The sequence below is a fragment of the Myotis nattereri genome, assembly GCF_964212035.1.
Source record: "Myotis nattereri genome assembly, chromosome: 3".
In the NCBI taxonomy this organism is placed as follows: domain Eukaryota; kingdom Metazoa; phylum Chordata; class Mammalia; order Chiroptera; family Vespertilionidae; genus Myotis; species Myotis nattereri.
Genome location: NC_138077.1, coordinates 116,430,594 through 116,447,751, shown reverse-complemented (window position 1 = coordinate 116,447,751; position 17,158 = coordinate 116,430,594). Strand labels below are relative to the sequence as shown.

Here is a 17,158-nt window from a genome sequence, read left to right as displayed (position 1 = left end):
TGAGGCCTGGGAAGGGGTGGAGCCTGCAATCGCACAGGGCTGGAGGTCCCCTGCCCAGGCTTAATGCCCCAGTCAGAGGCCTGAGGCCTGGGCAGGGGCGGAGCCTGCGATCGGAACGGGCTGGGGGTCCCCTACCCAGGCCTAATGCCCCGGCCAGAGGCCTGATGCCTGGGTAGGCGATCGGAGCGGGCTGGGGGTCCCCTGTCCAGGCCTAATGCCCTGGCCAGAGGCCTGAGGCCTGGGAAAGGGCATAGCTGGTGATTGCCTGGGGCTGGGGGTCCCCTTCCCAGGCCTAATGCACTAGCCAGAAGCCTGAGGCCTGGGTAAGGGTGGAGCCTGCCATCAGCGTGGGCTGCAGGTCCCCTGCCCAGGCCTAAGGCCCCGGCCAGAGGTCTTAGGCCTGGGCAGGCAATCGGAGCAGACTGGTGGTCCCTTGCCCAGGCCTAACGCTCCTCTGGCCTGGGCTGGGGAGGAGCCTGCTATCGGAGCAGGCTGGGGGTCCCCTGCCCAGGCCTAATGCCCCAGCCAGAGGCCTGAGGCCTGGGCAGGGGCTGAGCCAGGGATCGGTGTGAACTACAGAGGAAACACCTTTTCTGACCGCTCATTGGCTAAGCTCCTTGTATGCCACTAGTAATATTCTTAGTAACTTGGGTAATAAGAATCCAAGAAGGTGATGTAGGGTTTTTCCACCTCACTCCTGGAGAAAAAAATGAAGGTCTGCTGCTGGAGGGGCTAAGAAATATCATATCCTGCCATAGCCGGTTTGGCTCAGAAGATAATGCCTCAGCCTGCCTACCACAGGGTCTGGGTTCAATTCTGACCAAGGACATGTACCTAGGTTGCAGGCTCTTCCCTGGCTCGGGCCCAGGTCAGCGCTCACGCAGGAGGCAACCAATCAAAGTGTTCCTCTCACTTTGATGCTTCTCTCTGTCTTTCCCTTTCTCTTCCACATTCTCTAAAAATCAATGGAAACATATCCTCAAGTGAGGATAAAAAAATAATAAAGAAATGTCATATCCTATGAAAGACACATCTTGAAAATGCCAAAAGAAAGTTGTCATTTTTTCATGGTGAAGGGACTGGAGTCCCTGTTGATGAAAACACTTTGGTGGCTGCAGTGACTGGCAGTGGCTGCAGCAGTGGGGTGATGGGGCTGGTGCCTTCCCCTGATCAGCCTGGTGGCCTCCCACAAAGGGAGGCCAGACTGTGGCTTAGGCCCACTCCCCAAGGGAAGCAGGGAACAGGCCTAAGCCATCAGTAGGACATCCCCTGAGAGCTCCAAGTATGTGAGAGAGGACAGGCTGGGCCGAGGGACACCCCCCCCCAGTGCATGAATTTTGTGCACCGGGCCCCTAGTATAAGAATAATGGGTATACCACAAGGAGAAGAGCGGCAAAGAGGATCACAAATAATTGATGAAAACTTCCCAAACCTTTGGAAAGAAGTGGATACTAAGACATAAAAATATAAGAACAGCTAATTATCTCAATCCAAAAAGGCCTCCCCAAGGAAGGAAAAACTCAAAAATTAAAAACAAAGAAAGAATTTTCAGAGAAGCCAGGGAAGAGAAGACAGTAACCTATAAAAGAAATTCCATTAGATTATCATCTGATTTTTCAGCAGAAACCCTAACAGCTAGGAGAGTTTCAATTTATTAAAACAGAGAAATTACAAGCCATGAATAAACATACTCAGCAACGTTATCTTTCGATATGAAGGAGAAATAAAGACTTTTCTAGACATACAGAAGCTGAAGGAATTTACGACCACAAGAGCTGCATTATAGGAAATACTGAAGGGTGTGCTATCTGAAAAAAAAGAAGACCAAATGATAAAACACACACACACACACAAAAAAAACTATGAGCAGAATGACTAACAGAAGAAAAAAATTGCAACTCTTCTTGAGAATAGGGTATCAAACACTTAAATATCTCATAACAAACAAAGGAGACAAAAACAGTTTTAAGAAGAAGAAAACACTGCAATTTGGAAACCAACTCACAGCATATAAAGGGATAATTTATGACAACAGAAAAGGAAAGGTATAAAGGACTTAACTTACACAGGTGAATGGAGATAAGATGCAATCAGAAGAAAAAGGACAACTACATATATGAAACTTTCTTTTGCATAAAACTAATGGTAACCCCACAAAAAAAACCTAAAACTGAAACACTTAAAATAGGAGAAGAGGAGATGAAAGGAAAATCATAGAATACTACTAAACTGAAACAACAGACACAAACAGAAGGGAAAATAAACAATGATACACAGAGTCACCAAAGAAATGGTTACTGGAAACCCTCATGCATCAATAATCACCGAAAATGAAAATGGACTTAACTCACGAATTAAAAGGCACAGAGAGCACTCCAGTAACTCTCACAGTGCATGACCCTTCTGTTGATCCACCGCAGTGGCCAAGGGCCCCATGCATCCTAGTGCCTGGGCTCTCCAGTGACTCTCAGGGTGTGCAACCGTCCCAACAATGTGCCACGGCAGACACGGGCCTGCGTGTCACAGCACCTGAACCCTTTAGTGAGAGCAAAAATGAGAAGACAAAGAAACAACGACCGCCCTCCCCCCCTCCCCCGCCACCAAAAATAAATATAAAAAGAAACAACCCACAAAGGAAAGGAAAGAAGAAATCGCCAGAAAAGGAACTAAACGAAACGGAGGGCTATATATCAGAAAAAGAATAAAGACAAAGTGTAATACAGTTCATAAACTGGATGGATGAAAAAAATCAAAAAGTTATGTAAGAATAAAGAGGAAATCAAGAATTATAGAGTTAAAATAAAAATCACAATGGAAGGTTACAACAGTAGACTAGAAGCAGCGGAGGACTGAATTAGTGAGTTAGAAGACAAGGCAGGTAAACACATCCAATCTGAGTAGCAACTGGAGAAAAAAAATTGGAAAGCAGGAGGAGAGCCTTAGGGAGCTTTAGGAAACCATGAAACACAGTAACATACATATAAGGGGGGTGGGGGGGGAGAAGGAGAAGGAATAAGGATTAGAAAACAAATTTAAAAAAATAGTGACAGAAACTTTCCTGATTTGGGGAAACACACAAAGTCCCAAACAAGATGAACCCAAAAAGATCCACACCAAGACATGACATAATTATGACAAACAATAATGACAAAGAGAGACTCTTAAAGGCTGCAAGAGAGAGGCAGAGAGTTACCTACACAGGATCTCCCATTTGATTATGAAATGATTTCTCAATAGAAACACATCAGGCCAGAAGGGAATGGAATGAAGTATACAAGGTGATGCAAAGCAAGAGACTAAATCCAAGAATACTTTACCCAGCAAGGCTTTCACTCAAAATTGAAGGGAAAATCAGGAGCTTTACAGACAAATAAAAAAAAAGGCTAAGAAAGTTTATCACTACCAAGCCAGCAATCCAAGAAATGCTAAAGGGACTGTTGCATAAAGAAGAAATAGAAAGGGAAGAAGGAAAATAAAGAATAGAAATGGCTACAAACAAGTACCTATCAAAAATAACCTTAAACGTAAATGGACTAAATGCTCCAATCAAAAGATAGCCGAGTGGCTGAAAGGCTAAGAAAACATGACCCATATATATACTGTCTGCAAGAAAACCAACTCAGAACAAGGGACTCACACAGACTGAAAGTGAAGGGATGGAAAAAAAAATTTCCAGACAAATCAAAGTTAAAAGAAAGCTGGAGTACCAATACTCGTATCTGACAAAATAGACCTCAAAGTGAAGGCCATAACAAGAGATAAAGAAGGTCACGTGATAATACTAAAGGGATCGATACAACAAGAGGATATAACTCTAGAAAACATATATGCACCAAATACATAAAATAAATTCTGGAAGTTATCAAGGGAAAGATTGACAGCAATACAATCATAGTAGGAGACTTTAATACACCATTGACATCACTGGATATATCCTCTAGACCCGTGGTCGACAAACTGCGGATCGCGAGCCATATGCAGCTCTTTGGCCCCTTCAGTGTGGCTCTTCCTAAGCCTTAGGAGTACCCTAATTAAGTTAATAACAATGTACCTACCTATATAGTTTAAGTTTAAAAAATTTGGCTCTCAAAAGAAATTTCAATCGTTGTACTGTTGATATTTGGCTCTGTTGACTGAGTTTGCCAAAAACCACTGCTCTAGACCAGTGGTTTTCAACCTTCTGGCCCTTTAAATACATTTCCTCATGTTGTGACACAACCATAAAATTATTTTCATTGCTACTTCATAACTGTAATGTTGCTACTGTTATGAATCGTAATGTAAATGTCTGATATGCAGGATGGTCTTAGGCGACCCCTGTGAAAGGGTCGTTCGACCGCCAAAGGGGTCACGACCCACAGGTTGAGAACCACTGCTCTAGACAAAAATTCAACAAAGAAACAGCAATCCTAAATGACTCACTAGATCAGAAGGACTTAATCGACATCTTCAGAACATTTAACCCCAAAGCTACAGAATATGCATTCACCTCAAGTGCACATGAGACATTTTCAAAGATAGACCACATATTGGGACACAAGCAATGTCTCATCAAATTCAAGAAGATTGAAATCATATCAAGCATCATTTCAGATAACAATGGCATAATATTACAAATCAACTACAATAAAAACAATAAAACAGAATTCAAACACATGGAGGCTGAATAGCATGCTATAAAACAATGACTGGGTCCCAAAGAGAATAAAAAAGAAAAAAAAACATCCTGGAAACAAATGACAATGAAAACACAACAATCCAAAATCTATGGGACACAGTGAAAGCAGTCTTGAGAGGGAAGTTCATAGCATTACAGGCCGACCTCAAAAAACAAGAAAAACTGGTAATAAATTAAATAACTCTAAAATTTAAAGAATTAGGAAAAAAGAAACAAGAAAAGTCCAGAGTGAGCAGAAGGAAGGAAATAATAACGATCAGAGCAGAAATAAATGACATAGAGGCCAAAAAAAAAAAAAAATACAAAAGATCAATAAAACCAAGAGCTGGTTCTTTGAAAGGATAAACAAGATTGATGAACCTCTAGCCAGGTTCACCAAGAAGCAAAGAGACAGGACCCAAATACACAGAATCAGAAATAAAAGAGGCGAAATAACAACAGACCCCATAGAAATACAAAGGATTGTAAAAAAAAAAAAAATAGTATGAACAACTCTATTCCAAAAAACTGGTCAACCTAGAAGAAAAGCACATATTCCTAGAAAAACACGACCTTCCAAAACTCAATCAGGAAGATTCAAAAAATCTGAATGGGTCGGTAACTACGGAGGAAATTTAAGCAATAATTAAAAAAACTTCCAACAAACAAAAGCCCTGGGCCAGATGGCTTTACAGGGGAGTTTTACCCAACATTCAAAGAAGAACTAAAACCTATCCTCCTCAGACAATTCCAAAAAATTCAAGAGGAAGGAACACTTCCAAGCTCTTTCTATGAAGCCAGCATTACCCTAATCCCAAAACCAATTAAAGACACAACAAAGAAAGAGATTACAGGCGAATATCTCTGATGAACATACATGCTCAAATCATCAACAAAATTCTAGCAAATCAGATCCAGCATTATATGAAAACGATCACACACCATGACCAAGTAGGATTTATTCTGGGGATGCAAGGATGGTACAATATCCACAAATCAATAAATGTGATATATCACATAAACAAACTGAGAGATAAAAATCACATAATCATATCAATTAGTACAGAAAAGGCATTTGACAAAATCCAACACCCTTCCTTGATAAAAACTCACCAAAGTGAGAATAGAGTGATATACCTCAACATAATAAAAGCCTTATGTGACAAACCTACAGCCGACATCATACTTAATGGCCAAAAACAAAACCCATTTCCCCTAAGAACAGGAACAAGACAGGGATGCCCAATTTCACCCCTCCTGTTCGATATACTACTGGAAGTGCTAGCCATAGCTATCAGACAAGAAGAAGAAATAAAAGGCATCAAAATTGGAAGAGAAGAAGTAAAACTGCCCTTATTTGCAGATGACATGATATTGTACATAGAAAACCTTAAAGACTCCATCAAAATCTACTGATTTAATAAATGAATTCGGCAATGTGGCAGGATACAAAATAAACGCCCAGAAATCTATAGCTTTTTTATACACCAATAATGAACTCACAGGAAGACAAACAAACAAACACAAAAAATCCCATTTACCATTGACCGAAAAAATTAAGATACCTAGGCATAAACTTAACTAAGGAGGTGAAAGACCTGTACTCAGAAAACCACTGGACATTGAAAAAACAGATAGAGGAAGACATAAACAAATGGAAGAATATACCGTGTTCATGGATTGGTAGATGAACATCCTTAAAATGTCCATACTACCCAAAGCAATCTATAGATTTAATGCAAACCCCATTAACATAACAAGGGCATATTTCACAGACCTAGAACAAACTCTCCAAAAATACCCCAAATAGATGCAGTAATCTTGAGAAAGATCAATAAAGTAGGAGGGATCACAATACTAGATATCAAGCTTTATTACAAAGCCATTGTTCTCAAAACTGCCTGGTACTGGCACAAGAAAAGACATACAGACCAATGGAACAGAGCAGAGAACCCAGAAATAGACCCAAGCCATTATGCTCAATTAATATTTGACAAAGGAAGCAAGAGCATACAATGGAGTCAAGACAGTCTCTTTAATAAATGGTGTTGAGAAAACTGAACAGATACATGCAAAAAAAAAAAAAACGAAAGTCAACCACCAACTTACACCATACACAAAAATAAACTCAAAATGGATAAAGGACTTCAACATAAGATGAGAAACCATAAAAATCTTAGAAGAATCCATAGGCAGCAAAATTTCAGACATATGTCGTAGCTATATCTTTATCGATACAGCTCCTCGGGCAATGGAAACTAAATAAACAAAATGGGACTACATCAAAATAAAAAGTTTCTGCACAGCAAAAAGTAACCATCAACAAAACAAAAGAAAACCGACTGCATGGGAGAACATATTTCCCAATGATACATCCGATAAGGGGTTAACCTCCAAATTTATAGGGAACTCCTACAACTTAATAAAAGGAAGATAAAAAATCCAATCAAAAAATGGGCAAGGAACCTAGACACTTTTCGAAAGTGGACATACAGAAGGCCAAGAGACATATGAAAACATGCTCAAAGTCACTAATCACCAAAGAGATGCAAATCAAAACAACGAGATACCATCTCACACCTGTCAGAATGGCTATCATCAAGAAATCATCAAATGACAAGTGCTGGCAAGGATGTGGAGAAAAAGAAACCCTCATGCATTGCTGGTGGAAATGCAGACTGGTATAGCCACTATGGAAAACAGTATGGCTTTTCCTTAAAAAATTAAGAATGAAATTTCCATTTGACCCAGTGACCCCACTTCCAGGATTATATCCCAAGAAACCAGAAACACCAATCAGAAAGGATATATGCACCCCTATGTTCATAGCAGCACAATTCACCATAGCTAAGATTTGGAAACAGCCTAAGTGCCCATCGGCAGATGAGTGGATTAGAAAACTGTGGTACATATACACAATGGAATACTATGCTGCGGTAAAAAAAAGGGAACTCTTGTCTTTTGCAACAGCATGGATGGAACTGGAGAGCATTATGCTAAGTGAAATAAGCCAGTCAGAGAAAGATAAATACCACATGATCTCACTCATTTGTGGATTATAGAGAACAACATAGACTGATGAAAAAGGACAGACCCAAAGACTGAGAAACAGCGATCAGGCTATCAATCCTCAGAAGGAAAGTAGGGGAGGGCGGGGGTAAGGGGAAGAGATCAACCGAAGGACTTGTATACATGTATATAAGCCAAACTAATGGACAGGGACAACAGGGGGATGGGAGTATGAGTGTGTGTGTGTGGGGGGGAAGTTGGGGGTTAATGGGGGTGATGAGGACACATTTGTAATACCTTAACTAATAATAAAAGAAAAAAAACATTAAAAAAAAAACAACACTGGAAATTGCTGCCTCGCAAAACCACTTCAAAAATACAACTAAAAGACAAAACGGACATCATCCAGAACCACAGGAAGGCTGGCTGAGTGGAAATTCTACAACTAGAAGGAAAGAGAAAAGCACACTGAGACTCAGAGGAGGTGCGGAAGTAAAGTGCAGAGGTACAGAGGCGCACGTGGAAAGGGCTGGCAACTGAGGACATGGTTGTCTTTTTCAATCAGGAGGGAGTCTCAAGGTCCCGACAGCTCTGAACTCCAGTTCCGGGCGAGTCTCTGGGGACCCAGACTCATTTGGGGAGAAAATGGACTGTCTGGCATAGGGCGGAACTCAAGGGCGGCTTTCTCTCAGAGGTGCTTACAGCGATTACTGGGACACTGAGACCCAGGGCCTCTTAGGGTAGGACGGAGGATCAGCCATAGCTGTTTGTTCCTCCCTGTTGATTCCCTGAGACCCTGCCCCACCCAAGCTGTGCTCAGAGGCTTTTGCAAATGAATGGCTTGGCCCTTTGCAATCTGAAAATTACCTAACAGACTGCAGCTGGGTCAGAGAGACCCAGAACTTCCAAAAGAAGGCCCAAGGCCCCACAGCAGCTTGCATTGCTTCACACCTGAGCCTCATCTAGGCACCTTCAAACCCCAAACAAAGAAGAGGAATCTGCAGATCTCTCCGTAGCTCCTGCTGGGTAGCCTCAGGCAGAGGCTAAATTAGCACATCTTAGAGATCCAAGAGCCAGCGTACCCAGTGGTCAGAGTGGGACCATCCAGATTACAACTCCTCAGATCCATAAGGGACACACACAGGGGGCAGACTCAGTGAGCACCAAAGCCCCACTGAAGCAAGTCTTGCCCCAGAAGGGTGTCTCCAGCACAGAAGTTCTCCTACCATAGTCACAGCTGATTCTCACAGCTAATAGGCCTGCAGGTCAATTCCTCCCAGTGATACCTACAACAATCAAGGCTTCACTACAACAAGACTGTGCACAAAGCCCAAAAAGGGGTGCACCAAGAGTGTCCACCTCAGGTCACTGGGGAGGGTGAGCCACTGGGCCCTAGAAGACACCTAGCACAAAAAGCCACTCGATCAACACAGGGAAGCATAAAAAATGCAGGACAAAGAAACAGGTCACAAATGACAGAAATGGAGGAAAGCAAACTTCTGGATATAGAGTTCAAAACCACAGTTATAAGGTTTTTCAAGAATTTTCTAGAAACCTCCGATAAATTTAGTGAGACCCTCAAGAAATATAGTGAGACCCTCGAGGTTATGAAAATGGACCAACTAGAAATTAAACATACACTGACTGAAATAAAGAATATTATGCAGAGTTCCAATAGCAGACTAGAGGATCGCAAGAATCAAGTCAAAGATTTGAAATACGAAGAAGCAAAAAATACCCAACTGGAAAAACAAAATGAAAAAAGAATCCAAAAATATGAAGATAGTGTAAGGAGCCTCTAGGACAGCTTCAAGCGTACCAACATTCAAATTATAGGGGTACCAGAAGAAGAGAGAGACCAAGATATTGAAAACCTATTTGAAGAAATCATGACAGAAAACTTCCCCTACCTGGTGAAAGAAATAGACTTACAAGTCCAGGAAGTGCAGAGAACCCCAAACAAAAGGAATCCAAAGAGGACCACACCAAGACACATCATAATTAAAATGCCAAGAACAAAAGACAAAGAGAGAATCCTAAAAGCAGCAAGAGAAAAACAGTTAGTTACTTACAAGTGAGTACCCATACAACTGTCAGCTGATTTCTCAACAGAAACTGTGCAGGCCAGAAGGGAGTGGCAAGAAATACTCAAAGTGATGAATAGCAAGAACCTAAAACCAAGATTACTTTACCCAGCAAAGCTATCATTCAGAATTGAAGGTCAGATAAAGAGCTTCACAGATAAGAAAAAGCTAAAGGAGTTCATCACCACCAAACCAGTATTATATGAAATGCTGAAAGGTATTCTTTAAGAAGAGGAGGAGGAAGAAAAAGTAAAGATACAAATTATGAACAACAAATACACATCTATCAACAAGTGAATCTAAAAATCAAGTGAACAGCCGTAACCGGTTTGGCTCAGTGGATAGAGCGTCAGCCTACAGACTGAAAGGTCCCAGGTTCGATTCTGGTCAAGGGCATGTACCTTGGTTGCAGGCACATCCCCAGTAGGGGGTGTGCAGGAGGCAGCTGATCGATGTTTCTCTCTCATCGATGTTTCTAACTCTCTATCCCTCTCCTTTCCTTTGTAAAAAATCAATAAAATATATTTAAAAAAAATAAAAATAAAGTGAATAAAAAATCTGATGTACAGAGTAAACTGGTGAATATAATAGAATCAGGGGCATAGAAATGGAGTGGACTGACAATTCTCGGGGGGAAAGGGGCATGGGGGGTGCGGGAAGAGACCCAAATTGTACACCTATGGATGAGGACAGTGTGAGGGGGGAGGGTAATGGCAGAGGGTGGGGTGGGAACCGGGTGGACGGGAGCTTTGGGGGGAAAAAAGAGGAACAACTGTGATAATCTGAATAAAGATTTATTAAAATTAAGAAGAAAAAAAAGAGTGAATTTACAGCCACCTCATTTTGGCTCAGTGGTTGAGTTTCAACCCAAGAACCAGGTGGTCACAGTTCCATTCCTGGTCAGCGCACATGCCCGAGTTGGGATCTCGAACCCCAGCAGGAGGTGTGTTGGAGGCAGGCCATCAAGATTCTCTCTTATTATTTATATTTCCATCCCCTTCTTCCCTTTCTGAAATAAACAAACAAACAAACAAACAAACAAAAAGAGTGAACTATAAACCTGAGCTTTGGCTCAATGAATAGAGTGTCAGCCCATGAACTGAAAGGTCCTGGTTTCTATTCTGGTCAAGGGCACATACTTCAGTTGCAGGCCCTGTTGAAGCATGTAAAGAAGGCAACCAACCAATGTATCTCTCTCACATTAATGTTTTTGTCTCTCCCCCTCCTTTTCACTCTCTCAAAAAAAAAAAATCAATGAAAAAAATATCCTCAGGTGAGGATTAACAACAAAAAATGAACTACTGAACATAGAAAACAAGATGGAGGAAGGATCAGTGATATCAAAGATAGGAATCTAGAAATGACAGAGGGAATAAGAGAGATATCTGAGCTTAAAGAAAAATGGAAGACCTCTAGAGAACTATGTGACTCCATCAGAAAAAGCAATATCAGAATTATGTGGGGATGAGAAATAAAAGGCAGTTGAATAGGCAGACCTGCCTTGCACCTCGTCCCAGAACTAAATTGGAGAACTTTCACCTGGAATTACCAACTGAGGTCGAGCTGAGAAAGTGACATTTCAAGGAAGGACAGAAAACACCTGGAGACTGGTAGAAAAGGCGAGGTCATGAGAAGAGCAGATCCAGCTCCCAGAGGCAGCAGGCTGGTAGGCCAAGAGAGGAAGGAGCACTGGGCTTCGGGAGGGTCTGTTCCCTCAGAAGATAAAAGTCCGGAACACCAGAGGCGAGACCTGCAGCACACGTAACATCCAGCCAGCTGCGAAAGGTGGCAGGGCTGCTGGCTGTAGTGGAGTCTGGAGCTGGCAGACCAGAACCAGTGGGAGAGAAAGCCACGGTTTTGTGGGGTTTTTGGGTTTTGTTTTGTTTGTTTTCTTCTCTAAACCCAGAGCACAGTTTTCATTTGCAACTGCTCACCCAAGTACTCATTGGAGGCTTTGGTGCAGGGAGGGAGACGTGGGCTTGAAGTGCCTGAGGAGAGGATGATATAGGAAACAAGGCAGAGAGACACAGAAAAGCAATAGCCAGGAGTCCAGCATTTGGTCATTCATACGCATCCAAACCAAAATGGCCATTTTCCCAGATGAGCTAGTGGTGCCTACTAGCACCAGGGCAGGTGATACAGCCTGGCTCACCTTCAGGAGCCCTGCATGCCACACCTTGCATTTTGAGCTTCTTAGAGGATACAAAGGCAGAGGCCAAGCTTATGGGTCTGAAGAGTCTCAAGGAGCCCTTAGTAGCTGGATTGGAGGAGGGACCATCTGTCCCAATATTCTGAGCACCAGATTAATAAAAACTCCAGGTTCCCAGCCGACCCCATTGGTCTCCATACAAAGATCTTTGTCCAGCCAAGAGCAGAGTGATATTTTGGGACATAAGGTCACAACACTATGAGTAAGATCACAAAAAACTGACAACATAAAGACGGATAATTTGTGACAACGAAAACTTAAAAGGGGAGGGGGAAAGTTCTGAACTGACAAAGGAGGATGAAGATCAGATGCACTCAAAAGAACAAAAACTATGGTATATACTAGTATGTAAGCTTATTTTTTATAAACCTACTGGTAACCACACACAAAAATCCCCAAACTGGGACACATAGCTTTAAAAAAAAGGAAGCAGAGGAAAGTATGGAATACCACCAAACAAAAACAACAGACAGAAACACAAAGAAAAAGAACGAATGGAGGTACAGAGCCTACCAGAGGGGGAATAAAAGATAAAATAGCAATAGGAAATCCTCATACTTCAAGTAATTACCCTAAATGTAAGTGTGGTCTGAACTCACTAGTAAATAGGCACAGAGTAATACAGTGGATCAAAAACAAAACTCAAAGATGCTGCATACAAGAGACATATCTAAACTGAAAAGGCAAAGGTAGATTCAAAGTAAAAGGGTAGGAAATGATTCTCCATGCAAATAACATCCACAGAAAAGCTGGTGTCGCCATACTTATATCTGACAAAGTAGATTTCAAGATAACAAGAGATAAAAATGACACTTTATAATGATAAAGGGGACATTATATTAAGAAAACATAACATTTCTTAATATATATCCACCCAACCAAAGACTACTGAAATATATAAAACAATTACAGCACTAAAGGGAGAAAAAGATCAAAACACAATCATAGTTGGGGACCTTAATATTCCATTGACAGCTCTAGACAGATCAACCAAAGAGAAAATCAATAAAGGAATATTGGCCTTAAATGAAGCACTAGAGACCAGTGGACATAACTGACATTTACAGAACCTTTCATCCCACAACCTCAGATTATACTTCTTCTCCAGTGCACATGGAACATTGTCAAGGACAGACCATATGTTGGGTCACAAAACTAGCATCAACAAATTCAAGAAGACTGAAATTATACTAAGCATATTCTCCAACCATAATGCCTTGAAATTAGAAATCAACTGAAAAAAGGAAGTAAAGAAATATGATTTCACTCATATGTGGAATATAAAACTAAAACTCGTGAACACAAACAGCACTGTGGTGGTTGCCAGAGGGAAGGGGTGGGAGGAAAAGAGGGTCCTAATATAAGGTGACAGAAGAAGATTTGACTTTGAGTGGTGGGGGCATGGTGCAATATACTGATCTTATAACATAAAAACAAACACATGAAATCTATATGTCCATGTTGACCAATGCCACCCCAATAAAATAAAAATAGGAGATATGAACATCTTAGGCAGTGGTTCTCAACCGTCCTAATGCTGCGACCCTTTAATACAGTTCCTCATGTTATGGTGACCCCCAACCATAAAATTATTTTCGTTGCTACTACATAACTGTAATTTTGCTGTTATGAATCATAATGTAAATATTTGATATGCAGGATGTATTTTCATTGTTACAAATTGAACATAATTAAAGCATAGTGATTAATCACAAAAACAATATGTAATTATATGTGTGTTTTCCAATGGTCTTAGGCGACCCCTGTGAAAGGGTCGTTTGTCCCCCAAAGGGATCGTGACTCACAGGTTGAGAACCAATGTAGATTGTTTTTGTTATTAATCACTATGCTTTAATTATGTTCAATTTGTAACAATGAAATTGGGGGTCACCACAACATGAGGAACTGTATTAAAGGGTCGCGGCATTAGGAAGGTTGAGAACCACTGGTCTAATATAAAAGAAATTTAGAAGAAACTTTTTAGATAAGGATGAAAACTAAAAGTAATTTCCCAATATGAAACCCTGGCCTGTATATGATAATCAGAGAATTTTTTCTGAAAATGTTAAACCAAATAACTTTAGATGTAAACGCTTCAAAATCTTAATGTATTTCTTATGGAATATAACTGTCAATCCCTAATGACCATTTATGCCAACTAGAAATCATGAGTACCAATATCCAAATTAATGTCTATAATTTAACAAAACAGTCATCTCTCTTTACTGGTGAGAAGATGCCGGGAGCTGGTCCATGCTTGCTGTTTCAAGGGACCTGGCATATATGGCATACTGTTCTTAATATGTTTGCTCACCTTCTAGGCACTATGTGTTTTAACCAAGGTCTCTGAAAAAGGTTGTTTCCCCAGGTAGGGATTTTCCCCTGAAGTTAGGGAGGGAATAAAACCTCTTAACTAAGTGCCAGGTGGGTAATTAATCACTTTAACTACGAACAATCATGCTTAAGCTACATAATCTTTACTCCCTGGAATGGAGATAAGAAACGCCCTAACCTTTGGAATAGAGATTGATAGGATTGGAATCAACTGGTATAAATACAGATGTATGAAGACAAGAGAGAGACAGAAATTGGCACAGAACCTACACAGAACGTTCTCTAGAGACAGAAGAACTTCGCTGGAGAGAACATGGCAAAAGATCCTGGACAGAAACTGGCCTCAGAACCTAGAGACAGAACCTAGCGAGAGAACATGGCAAAAGATCCTGGACTGAACCTGACTACAGAAATTGGCAAGAGAACCTGACTAGAACCTGGTGACTGAACCTGACTGGAGAACCTGGACAGAACCTGGCTGGAGAACCTAGCGAGGGAACATGGCTACAGAACCTGGCTGGAGAACCTGGAGAACCTGGCTGGAGAACCTAGCAAGACAACATGGACACAGAACCTGGCTGGAGATCCTAAACAGAACTTCACTGGAGATCCAGACCAGAACTTGGCTGGAGATCCTGGCTAGGCTGCTGATCAACTGAACGCTGTCTCCGTGTCATTCCTTCTTCGCCGACTCCGTCCACACCTTTGGGGACCCCTGGACCCTCTGGGGTTGGACCCCAGCAAGAAGACCCCTGAAAATAGACCTTTCATCCCTTATTTTAGTGGGAATGAATCCTAAAATGGTATGTATCACAAACTGTTCACATACTGATCATTTGCCTAACTCGAATACACAGTTATTTTTTCATTTTGAAGGTAGGTTTTTAATTTCTGGTCTCTATTTTTTAAAAATTCCTATCATGTTAAAAAATATATAAATATGAATTAATTATAAGTAAGTATGAAATGAATCTTTTTAGAGTCATATATTTCAAAATAAAAAAACAAACCTTTATACACTTCTCCTGAATATCATTTCTCTGAGAAGCAAATTTAAATTGCAGCTTTTCACCATCCATCCCAGATTCTTCACTTTTCAATTTGCTAAGGTGATAATCCGAAATCCAATCCATGAAGACAGTTAAAAGTTCATAAACTTGTGCATTAAGTGGTACCTGTATGTAAAAAATTTAATGAAAATTTCAGTCCACAACTTCATAAAACTTCAAAGGCAAGCTTTAAATTTGGTTAAGTGATTATAGAATAACTAGGGGCCCGGTGCACGAAATTTGTGCACTGGGTGTGGGCGGGCGGGGGGGGGGGGGGAGGAGTGTCCCTCAGCCCAGCCTGCCCCCTCTCACATACTGGGAGCCCTCAGGCGTTGACCCCCATCACCCTCCAATCGCAGGATCGGCCCCTTGCCACCCATCACTGGTTCTGCCCCCACCTCAAGCCTGATGCCTCTGGCCCAGGTGTCAGGTCTGGGCAGGGGACCCCCAGACCCCTCCGATTGCTGGCTCTGCCCCTTGCCCAGGCCTGATGCCTCGGCCAGAGGCGTAGACCCCCATCACCCTCCGATGGCTTGATTGGCCCCTTGCCCAGGCCTGACGCCTCGGGCAGAGGTGTCAGGCTTGGACAGGGGACCGCCATCTCCCCCCGATCACTGGCTCTGGCCCCCGCCCAGGCCTGAGGCCTCTGGCCCAGGAATCATGCCTGGGCAGGGGACCCCCATCTCCCTCTGATCGCTTGCTCCACCCCCCGCCCAAGCCTGACGCCTCTGACCAAGGCTTCAGGCCTGGGCAAGGGGACCATCATATCCCCCCAATCCCCGGCTCTGCCCCCCGCCCAGGCCTGATGCCTCGGCCAGAGGAGTTGACCCTCATCACCCTCCGATCACCAATCACCAGATCGGCCCCTTGACCAGGCCTGAGGCCTCCGGCAGAGGTGTCAGGCCTGGGCAGGGGACCCGCAGCTCCCCGCGGTTGCAGGCTCCGCCCCTGCCCAGGCCTAATGCCTCTGGCCTAGGCGTCCGGCCCGGGCAGCGGGGACCCGCAGCTGCAGCGGCCCCGCGATCGTGGGCTCCGCTTTAGGCCCAGGCAAGGGACACCTAGCTCACGGGACTGCCAGCTTCGACCATGCCCAGCTCCCATTGCTGGTTCCACCCCTACTTCCTGCTATCACTGGCCAGGGCGGAAAAGGCACCTGATTCTCCAGCTCTTAGCTCCCCCCTGGGTTTCCGATCACTGTCAGTGGCAGGGGGCTTCTTCCTGCTTTCCCTTTCGCCTCCCTGCATTGTGCCTACATATGCAAATTAACCGCCATCTTGTTGGTAGTTAACTGCCAATCTTAGTTGGCAGTTAATTTGCATATAGCCCTGATTAGCCAATGAAAAGGGTAGCGTCGTACGCTAATTACCATTTTTCTCTTTTATTAGTGTAGATTTACCTAAATCACTTCACTAAAATATGTATTCAAAAAGCTCCCAATGAAAAAAATTCCAAATCAAATATCTCCAATTAATATTAGAAATATACTATATGCTGGCTGAGGAAAGAGGAAAACTCATCATAATAAGGAAACTGAAAGTACTACAGCTCATTACCAAAACAGAGAAGTTTCATAAAAATTCTTTACCCAAGATTGATAACACAGAAAAGTAAAATTGGTCTTACCTCGAAAGTATGAACTACCATAACTAAAAGACTTTAACAAACAAAAGGTTTCAAAAGCTAAATAATTTCTACCATGAAAATGTATCTTTCCTTCTTCTCCAAAACGTTTCATGTTTATATTACAGTATTTTATAAACACAATAAGAATTTTTTTTTCTTGGAAATCCTATTCTCTGAGAGTCTACCAAAATAG

The 17,158-nt window shown here is 42.2% G+C and overlaps 1 protein-coding gene across 1 annotated transcript in view; it reads right to left on the bottom strand.

Annotated features, from left to right (window-relative positions):
• Positions 1-17,158, bottom strand: part of CCDC138 (coiled-coil domain containing 138) — a 175,167-nt gene that overhangs the window by 93,965 nt on the left and 64,044 nt on the right. Inside the window, exon 10 of the mRNA XM_081086186.1 lies at positions 15,304-15,468. Coding sequence (XP_080942312.1) covers positions 15,304-15,468 — 165 coding nt within the window. The remainder of the gene's footprint in view (positions 1-15,303; positions 15,469-17,158) is intronic.